The sequence below is a fragment of the Plectropomus leopardus genome, chromosome 23 (assembly GCF_026936395.1).
Source record: "Plectropomus leopardus strain MGB_pleo_1.0 chromosome 23, ASM2693639v1, whole genome shotgun sequence".
In the NCBI taxonomy this organism is placed as follows: domain Eukaryota; kingdom Metazoa; phylum Chordata; class Actinopteri; order Perciformes; family Serranidae; genus Plectropomus; species Plectropomus leopardus.
Window position 1 is genome coordinate 23,331,321 of NC_142198.1, and position 10,646 is coordinate 23,341,966.

The window sequence follows — 10,646 nt, forward strand, 5'->3', positions numbered from 1 at the left end:
GCGACATCACTTGTGGACACGTATCAAAATATTTAAACCTTTGAACCCTGAGCAAATGAGTGCAATTAGTTAAAAAATCATCAAAAAAAAGGCAACAAGTAACTTTGAGAGAAAGAGAAAGAAATAAGTTGATTTAGCCAAATATTTTTTTAAAGCCTGGGGAAAAATGTACTTCTGTCATATTTACATATTTCAAATTATGTTTATCAATTATTTATCAATTATTAGTTTTATCATGCAAAAAGAGAATTTGGTAGCTTTTTGTTGTCTGACCTTGTTAATTTAGTTTTTGAAGCTGTTCCTGGCAGTTCACAGCTCTGCGAGTGTGAATGTGATCAGTCTGGACTCCACGTGTGTTTGTGTTGTTGTTGTTCCCACAGTCCGCCTGCAGAGGGAAACAAAGTCCACAGATCTCTGAAGGACTCACTGACTGTTTCCATGAGTAAGACTTCTGAAAATGACCCGAATCTGTCAGTAACACACGTAATTACATCATATGAGATATCACCATAATGATTATACGCATAAAGTTTTGTATAGAGCTGCAATTTACAAAGTAAACCCCAATGATAATGACAATTATCATCTTTCTATAATTATGAATTCTGAAGATATGAAAAAAAGATACATTTCAGAAAGTGATACAGTTAAATGAAACCATTTATTTCATTATAATCTGTTTTGTAAAAAATGTATTTTTGGATTTATTTTGACTTTTATGGCTAAAAATAAAAAGATGTTGTAAATGGTTATTTTGTGGTAAACTTTTTTTAAAATGTCATAATCATTGAAACACAAGCTTCTGGCATCTGAATCAAAGACTTTTTTCAATATTGCCTCTAAATATTTCGTATTAGAAGTAATGAAAAACCTTTTGTTTGTAAAACAAAGACAAACACATTGCATTTAATTTAAAGCAGATGTCACTTTTTAACACAAACAAGCTTATAATTGTTGTAAAAATAGATGTTAAGTTTTGTTAAATTAATTGATTCATTTACAGATAAATTATGGAGCAAATGAAGTGTTTCAATGCAAAACTCAAATATTGGTAAACAAAAAGAACAAAACCAAAAAGACATCACCAGAAACATCTTCAAAATCACATATTTCTTCTTTATTTACATAGAAAACAAAGTGTTACAGTTTCTTAAAAAATAAATTCTGTACAAAAATTTTGTGACTGCTGGAGAACAATCAGGTCGATAAAAGTTATTTACAGATATTTACAGACGAGCTTCACGGCGCGACAGTACGATCAGTGCATTCAGTTTAAATGTCTACTCTGTTTATTTCATATTTTGTGGCATCGGCCAGTCGGTAAATCTTCTGCTTCTCAATCTGGTGACTCTTGTTTAATTCCTACTCAGAGACAAAAAAAGGTTATTTACTGGATCACTCTTTCAAAATAAAACCTGCAGCTTCAGTACGACACAGTCATTTTAAAATGATCTTTGGTCTTTTTAACGCCAGTTTAAAGTTAGTGTGGGCAGCACTAATTGATGTTTTTGTCCATTTAAATAACTTTTTTGATTTGTTGCTTATTTTAACTACCTTCTTCTTCTTCTGCTCTCGCTAAACAAACAGAAAATATAAAATGCATCACTTCGGTTCAGTCCTCATTTTGTTATTAGCAATAAAAAGTAGCACGAAAGTCAACTTCTTTGCAGACGACTCCGTCCTGTACGTGAGCGTTTCATGATGGCGGTACTGAACCAGCGGTGAGACTCGGACTCTGTCCAGGAGCTTCTAGCTCGCCATCCACAGGGTGAAGGGGACGAGGAGGGTCGGCAGGACGGTGCTGGAGGATATTCCCAAACACGCCATTGACAGGAGTCCCAGGAGCGCCGTCAGGAGGACGTTACGCTGGTCCCGGATCAGAGACTTCAGCCACTCACAGAACTGGAAGAAGAGGAAATAATGTTAATATTCAAAGTCATATTTAACCCTATAACAGACGCACTGAGAAATACATCTGCAAATAAAAATGGGGGGACAAATTGTATCCCTGACTCCACATTTAGCACCTTCACAGTTTATTTATGTTTTATTTCAGATGACCTGCTCAGGCAGCGGATATGCAACTCAATTAGCCGGCTGACATGCCTAGTCAAGGTAATTCTAGCACAAATTAAGACGTATCGGGCATTAATGTCACCAAAGTAGCATTATCTTCACATAAAAACATCACAGACTGTACATTATATTAACAAAATGCATAAATAAATAAGGCTGCTTCGTTCTGTCACGTGTTTGTGCTGTTTAACAAAAATATCATTTTAAGTGGGTCGAGAATATGAATTCAGATTTTTCTTGACTTTCATTTATTTAAAGTCCAGAGAAAAAGAGCAACTTTCCAGCAATCAACTCCTGATTTTTTCTAAGCTTTCAGAGACGAATATCATTTTGCAACACTGTCAGCCAGTGGATATAATAGTCATTACACACTCTAATCAGACAAAATACAAAATACATTAGTACAATTCATATGTTGATCAACGGCGAAAAAGCCAGCCGAATTTGCTGGTTTGACCTAAAATGTGTCATTTAGCTACGTTACTATGGTATAAAGCTGGTTTGAAATCCAGCTCTGTCAAAGTCAGCTGCAAAAAACAGATTTTCATCTTCCCACAACAACATGCCGAAAAAATGTGGCAAAAATATGATTTGACTAAATCTGGTCCTGCAGGAACTGTTGCAAAGAACCAGAGAAAACGCTTTTTTTCCAGAGGTCCCACTAATAAGTAGGTCAAACTTGTCGTAAAAGAATCAAGAATACAATCGACCTGTTGTTTATTTTACTGTGGGGCCCCCTGAGGCCCCTGCAGGAGCTCCTGTTGGCCCCCCTCTAATGAACCTGTGAGGAGCAGACTGACAGACTGCAGGCAGGTCGGATGTTTAGGTTAGCAATTACAGGAAGTGAAACTCGATCAGGGAAACTCTCTCTGCTGCAGGACGGAGAGTCTGAATGGACAAACAGGCCACGCCCACTCACATCCAGCCCATCTTTAACACTTAAAAACGAAAAGAAGTGTCCAAAAACTGAACATGATGGTGGTTTGACATTTTCTGCTTTTAAGACATCATCATATCAAAATCTTCACTGATTTTCAGGCAACGGACCTGAAGCTGAAAGAGAGACGGAGCAGCTTACAGACCAAATCTGGCCCCCTGAGAGAGCGCTGTGTGGCCCCCAACCGTTTTCAGACAACAAAAATAAAGTGATTGACTCTGTGAATAGTTTTTGTCCTTTTAGTTTCCATAAAGTGTCAGAGACATAAAACAGCATCAACATAGAGCCAGAGGAGGATCCCCCACACCCCCGACAGAGGACACAGCTGAGACACTGATGTCCTAAAATACTACAAATGTCCTAAAGTCTAAAAAATGCCCTAAAAGCCAATAATTGGCCTAACAGAGGTCCTAAAAATGTCCTAAAATCAGAGAAACATCCTAAATTCTCATAAATGTGCTAAAATACAAGAAATGTCCCCAAATGCTAGATATGTGATAAAATCATAGAAACATCCTAAAATCTGAGATGCCATTAAATAATAGAAATGTCCTAGAATCACACTAATGTCCTATAATCACAAAAACCACAAAAAAGTCCTAAATTCCTAAAAACTTCTTAAAATCCGGGAAATGTTCTCAAAATAATGAAAAGTCCTCAAATCCTTGAAACGTCCTTTAAACCTAGCAATGTCCTAATATCCTGGAAACGTCCTAAAATACACATCCTGCTGCTTCAAATTAAAAGAACCGGACAAACACCGGGAGGCTTTTATTGTGAAGCAGCCACAGGAAGCACAGGTTAGCCTTAATGCTACAAAACAAAGCAGCTGTGATTTATTCAGATGGGTTTTTTTTTCCTCCGATCGTTTGGGTTTGCATTTTTTTGCATCTTCTGAACGATAAAAAGGATTTAAACCACTTGTGTGATCCGTCAGGTCAAATCAAAGAAGCAGTGACTCGGGGAAAGTTAAAGTTTTTTTTCTGAAACATCTGACAGAAAATATTTTCCTGGATAGTCTGAAAAGTCTTTGAGGTTGTGGAAAGATCCTGGGAGCAGTTTAGAGATTTTAAACGAGCCTCTGGGTTTGTGAAACGTCCTTCATCATCATCATCATCATCACTCTGCTGCTGAGGCTGAATGCAGCTCTTGTTCTCGGGAGTTTTCCGAGCCGCGACCCAGATTTTCCTCTCGTTTAAGAAGCAGTCTCACATGAGGAAACACTCACACCTCACAGCCGAGGTGGAGGAGTCTCCGCTTTGTTTTGAATCTGTTTGACCCCAAAATTTAAAATCCAAATCTGAAAAAGTGATTAGAGCTGCTAATGGAAACATCTGTGGAGACTGTTAGACTCATTTTAGGCTATCTGTTTTGTAGAAAAGTAGATTTTTAAAGACGAGACTTTTGTTGCTTCTGTTCCTGCACAGACATTATTTAGCTCATTATTATTTATTATAATAACTTTATTATTTGATGTCAAGTTTTCTTGCAAGATTTTATTTCTATTTGCACAATCAATGCAATCAGTTTTAACCTGTCTGTCCTCCCTAAAAACATCCCTCATATTACAATGTTTTTACACATTTTTAGACCCGAAGCACATGGATAGATCAGTCAGGGCAAAATTAAAGATTTTAAATCAACACATAGCAACCAGGAAGTGACTCAAAAAAGAGAAGTGAAAGAACCGCAAAGAGACACAAAACAACTACAAAGAGACACAAAATGACAAAAAGACACAAAATTACCTGAAAGAAATCCAAATTACTACAAAGAAAGATGCACACAACATGCAAAATGATCACAAAAGGATGTGTAATGACTCCAAAAAGATGTAAAACAACTACAAAGAGACACAAAACTATGTCAAAAAACCCAAACAAATACAAAAAGACATGCACACACCCACACACAACCACACAGACAAAGAGACAACAAAGACACACAAAAGACACACGAAACAAACCACAAAGAGAAACAAAATGACCACAAAGGGAAATGAAATCACGACAAAGAAATACAAAGGAATCCACAAAGCTACACAATAGGACAAAAAGACACAAAACTACCTCTAAGAGACCTAAATAAGTACAACAAGCAACCACAAAGAGGCACAGAGACACAAAACGACCACAAAGAGACATGAAATGAGAGCGTCTCCGAGCAGAGCGGCAGCAGTCTGCTCCGTGAATCGCGCCGCGCTCTGCGCCAAAACAAGCTGCTGTCAAAAAGCTGAAAGCGCATCAGCGCGAAAAACAGAAATCACGAAAAACAATCGCATCAATTTCACCTCCGCGCGCAAAGCAACATCAAAGCCTCCGCCTGCAACCCCGCGCGTAAAAACGCGTGCGTAAAAGGCGGCTCCGGTGCCGGTGCTCACCTGGTCGGTCTGCAGGCTCTGCGCGGCGCCGTAGCGGCAGTCGGTGACGAAGTGCTCGCAGTTGTTCCACAGCAGGCTGTAGCACACGGAGCCGACCCGCCGCTCCGCCCGCCGGGCCACCTCCTCCCCGGACAGCGGGCTGCGGCGCACCGCCCGGTCCATGGCGTTCAGCAGGATCCCGGCTCCGTACGCGAAGTCCTCCACCGAGTCCACGCGGATGCTGGCGCGCTTGGAGAGCACCCCGAGCAGCAGGCGCGTGTTGGTCACCATCTCCTGGATCTGCCGGCTGTCCGCGGTCAGCGCCGGCAGGATGTCCGGGATCAGGTGCGCCACGCGGTTGTCGCCCAGGTAGATGCCGAAGTGGGTGAAGAGGGTCCGGGGCACCTCCAGCAGGTCTCCCCGCTGGAACCGCAGCGGAGCGGCGGCGTCGTCCCGCTCGCAGCGCCTCGTGAGCGGCGGGTCCGCGCGCAGCAGAGGCGGCAGCAGGCTGGACAGCTTGATGTGCGCGAGGAGGAAGAGCTTCTCCAGGAGGAAGGTGAGCGTGTCCAGCATGACGGCGACACACCGGAGCCGAGGAAACCACCGAAGAAGAAGAAGGTCAAAACTGTCTGAGCTCTGTCCCGTTTCAGTCCTCTGCTCCTGTCTGTCCTCCCTCTGTCCTCTCTGGAGACTTTTTCCTCCTGCTGGGATTTTTGGGCACGGAGGGAGGAGGAGGACCACGTGACGTCATGATATATACTTAAATTGTGTGAATGAGAGAGAGACAGAGACAGAAAGAGAGAGAGAGAGACAGAGACAGAAAGAGAGAGAGAGAGAGAGACAGAGACAGAGAGAGAGAGAGAGACGGAGAGAGAGAGAGAGAGAGAGACGGAGACTGAAAGCAGAAACAAAATCAGCAAAATTACATTTTCCAAATTTCAAGTTTTTTTTTCTTTTACCAATTTAAAAATTAAAAATTTTGTGTGTAAAATTTGTTAAAGTAAAAAATATTTTTTAGACAAAAAAATTTCCATTTCTTTTTTGGAAATAACCAAACATTTTTAAAGAAAAAAAGTCACAAAAGATTGCTAAAACTTTTTGGAAGAAAAGAAGAAAAATATGCAAAATATTTTGGAGGAACTTTTTTGAAAGAAATAAAAATCACCAAAAGTTTGTTGTTTAAAAAAATTAAAAAAAAAAAAAAAAAAAAAGAATCAGCCAAAAAATAAATAAATGAAAATAAAGGGGGAACTGCTATTTATTAGCCAAGATAAAAAAAAAAATGGAAAAAAATCCAGAAATATTTTGTGAGACAAGAAAATGGCCATCTTTTAAAAATAATCCACATTTTTTTCAAAGAAAAATGCCGAAACATTTTAACAGAACAAAAAGAAAAACATCACAGAAAAAGTATTCTCTTTGTATTTAAAAAAAAAAAAATCTGTCCTCATATGACGACATTGTGAAAACGGTCCTCGTGTACACAGACCTGCAAAAACAACAAAAACACTGTAGTCTGCACGCATGCCAGTAGTTGGCGGTGTAAATTTGTAATGACACACTATAGAGGAACAACACACGCACACGCCAAGAGCGGTTGTGACGTCACTGCTCTCACAGGATCATCGCCATTTTACATGGTGACAGACGGGGTTCTCAAAAGGTTTCACTCTGGACCACGGTTTCAAAAGTTTGCATTTTCAGACCCCAAAAAACACCATTGTTGTGTGAAAAAAAAAGCAAAACAGCAACAAAAAAGTTGTACGTTTTGTGCAATAACTGTTGCCATGTAAACGGACCCTTACGTACCTGGAGATCCGAGGTTTTCACTGGACAGTGAGGGACAGAAAGGAGCAGACGTGTCCTCATATCACAGGTTTGACCCTATGGTCCTCACAACGATAGAAGGACAGGAACAGAAACATGGGGCTTCCACCACAAAGCCAACCACCAAAATGCTCTCAGAATTTCCACCGCAGCAAATGTCGCTCACACACACGCACGCACGCACGCACGCACGCACGCACGCACACACACACACACACAGAAACTTGAGTGTGGAGCATCATGGGAACTCTGCAGAGAGTGGTTAACACTCAAACGGAGCAATGCTGAGGTCACAGCGGTTCATCTTCCCCCACAAAACACACCAAATGGCTTCTCTCTCTCTCTCAGACACACACACCCACACAAACCCACACACACACACACACACACACACACACACACACACAGCTGTGTGAACTGCAGACTCAGCTTATTTTGGTGAAACGGTGACGACACTCTGACCTGCAGCCTGAATCATCTTCGTAATTTCTTCATTTTTAAAAAAGTCGGGACATTTTAAGTAAATAAGGACATTTTATGACAATGAGAACTTTTCTTTTTTCTTTTTTTTCAGAAGGAAAATATAACTCTTTTAGAAAGTGTGGACACCTTTTAGATAATTGTGATATTTTGCGACAGTAGGGACATTTTTAGACCGTGGGGACACTTTTTGGCATTTGTTGGAAGTCAGGCCATTTTTAGAAAGTATGGACATTTTATATTTTTTTAGGAAAAGAAACATTTTTGGAAAAGTAAAGATAATTTCGGAAAAAGAGGTTTTGTTTGTGAATATTTTTGTATTTTTAAAGAAGAAAAAACCCATTCTCAATACGAAGAATTCTTCACGTAAAACTTTTTTTTCTAGACATGAGCAAAACAAATTGAAGAAAACATCACTGCAGTTTGAAACGAAAAGATGATTTCCTATTTTTTTTTTTTTAAAAAATTTGTAGGAAAAAAAATGCTGTTTTTAAAATTAACCAAAGATTTAAAAAACTAAAACCAAATCAGACTCTTTTTTTAAGATACAAAACTGCTCAATTTTTTAAATAATCAAACATTTTCAACGAATTAAAAAACATTTTCGTTTTTTTTCTCTAGAAACTATGAATCTGAAAAAAATGCACAAAATTTTGAAAGAAAAAGTGAAAATGTCAGAAGGAGAAAAAAGTGAAACGTCGAAATTAAAAGAACGGGAATGATATTGAGTTGAAAATTTGGTCGAAGTTGGGCCACAATGTTTCAGCATTTTAAAGGACAGAGAAAAACATAAATTAAAATGGTTAAAGTACTTCATCACAATGCAGCTTTAGTGTGAGAAATCTGAGAAACTTAACGAGGCTGCAGTTTTTACTCTCGTCCAACTTACTGAGTGTCCCTGGAGGGACGCCACACCCCGAGCATTATGGGTAATTTAAGCTGCTTTCAAAACTATTCTCATTTCTGTCACTCACTCATTCTTCACTTCTCCTGCTGCTCTTTCTTCATGTTTCCTTTAAAGAGAAGAAGAAGAGGATTTGGGGGGATTAGAGACAGATTATTGACACACACACACACACACACACACACACACACACACACACACACACACACACACACACACACACACACACACACACACACACACACACACACACACACACACACACACACTGAGCTGTGGCCCCCCGCTGGTGTTAAATGACTGCAGGAGGACGAGTGTGTCGATGTGACCCCGACTGAGCTGCAGGAGAAACAGTGAATGAAGCTGAGTGACAGTGTGTGTGTGTGTGTGTGTGTGTGTGTGTGTGTGTGTGTGTGTGTGTGTGTGTTGCCCTGCATGGTGTCAGTGCTCTCAAACAGTTACAGTTTGGGGATTAAAACATTTAACCCTTTAAATGGCCGTTTTTTGTCATGTTGCCACTGTGTTTTTAGATGAAAAGAACACAAAATTATTTTTTAATTATAAAAATTATTTTTGGATTATTCCAGCCTGCTATATGTCAATGATTAGCAGCAACATTTATTTTTATCCATTATTTTTTGCAAATACTCACACTCATAACGCTCTGCACACAATAAGCACTTTTCAAAATCAGGCTACAAATAGTATTATAAATTCATATGATTGTGCCATCGATGTGACAGGTCACCTCGTGTATTTACTCCATATGCCAAATATGATCAAAATAAAATTACGTTATTTCTATCCTTTGATGGCTGTGGGATCAAAAATGTCAGTTTGAATGGGCTTCAATGGACCTGAACAGTCTGAATGTAACTATTTAGTTTCCACAGTGTATTTTAGACTTATTGTAGGAGCTGAGCTGCAAATTCACTGATTACACTCAAATACACAATCTGGACTACATTTAGGACACATGCATCAACACAGACAATATTATCATAAAAAAGAAAGAATGAAATGTGACAAACAGTCCCTAAAGGTTAAACGTGGTGAAAAAGACTGAAACTAGAAAACAGGCAGCTGTTAGAGCAGCACATTAACGCACATTTTGTCCATTTCACATAAGGGTGTAATATTTTTGGGTGTCCGCATACTTTTGGCCATGCTGTGTAATCCGTGTGGATAAATGAAGCAGGAAGACGAGATACAGTCACAAGAGATCCAAAAATGACGAGAGAATTACACAGTAAACTTAACGAGAGCTTCAGCGTCTGTACAGTCGAACTTTGTGTGTGTGTGTGTGTGTGTGTGTGTGTGTGTGTGTGTGCAGAGACAACAGAAGAGGAATAAAAAGAAATGAATAATGAGAGATGAGACATCATTTATCATCTGCGTCCCTTTATCCTCCCTCACAAAGACGACGACGCCCTGACAAACGATTCCTGCAGCTCTCACACTGATTAATCAAAACACACACACACACACACACACACACACACACACACACACACACACACACACACACACTTGTTCCCATGCTGTCTGCATGTGATGAATGTTAATCACAATCTTTCATTCTCAGTTTGACACAGAGACGTTTTGTGTTTGTGGGAAAAAACAAGTTTGAGATTTCTGCTTCGGAACAAACAGGACAGACGTTTAGTTTGTGGTCCTCGTTTAAAATTAATCAGTAACATCTCTGTATACAAACTGGATTTTCTGCCCAAAAAAGAAAGTGGGGTGCAGTTGAAAGCTCTGGAAGTTTACCTGCGAACTGTCTTTTGGCTCATACTTTCATGTATTAACGTTAAGCACATGGTTTTGTTGCGATTTATTATCACAAAAACAGGCTTGAAGTTAAGTTTATGTTTCTGTCTTTTAAAAACAAAAAAAAAAACTTCTGGCTGCCACTAAAAACAAAAAAGAAACCTCTGGAAAAAGCTCCAAAATACACCTTGAATTAAGGTTTTCACTTTTGACAAACTGTTTTTTCAAAACAGTTTTTTCCCAATAAACATAAACTTACTTGGAAAATAAAAGCAAAACTATCTTCTAAGAAG

At 39.3% G+C, this 10,646-nt stretch overlaps 1 protein-coding gene across 1 annotated transcript; it reads right to left on the reverse strand.

Moving 5' to 3' along the window:
• Nucleotides 1-1,095: 1,095 nt before the first annotated feature.
• lratb.1 (lecithin retinol acyltransferase b, tandem duplicate 1) lies at nucleotides 1,096-6,164 on the reverse strand. Its single transcript, XM_042512442.2, has 2 exons — nucleotides 5,394-6,164; nucleotides 1,096-1,902 (listed from the first exon to the last, which is right to left on the reverse strand). Exons 1-2 carry the CDS (start codon nucleotides 5,943-5,945, stop codon nucleotides 1,750-1,752), a joined length of 705 nt encoding a protein of 234 aa, XP_042368376.1. The 5' UTR covers nucleotides 5,946-6,164; the 3' UTR covers nucleotides 1,096-1,749.
• Nucleotides 6,165-10,646: the final 4,482 nt, after the last annotated feature.

Excerpts from the sequence above, each read along its gene's own strand:
- lratb.1 (XM_042512442.2), bottom strand. The coding sequence starts at position 5,945 with ATGCTGGACACGCTCACCTTCCTCCTGGAGAAGCTCTTCCTCCTCGCG. Across the intron at positions 1,903-5,393 it reads AGAGCCTGCAGACCGACCAG|TTCTGTGAGTGGCTGAAGTC; the intron begins GTGAGCACCGGC and ends CTCTTCTTCCAG.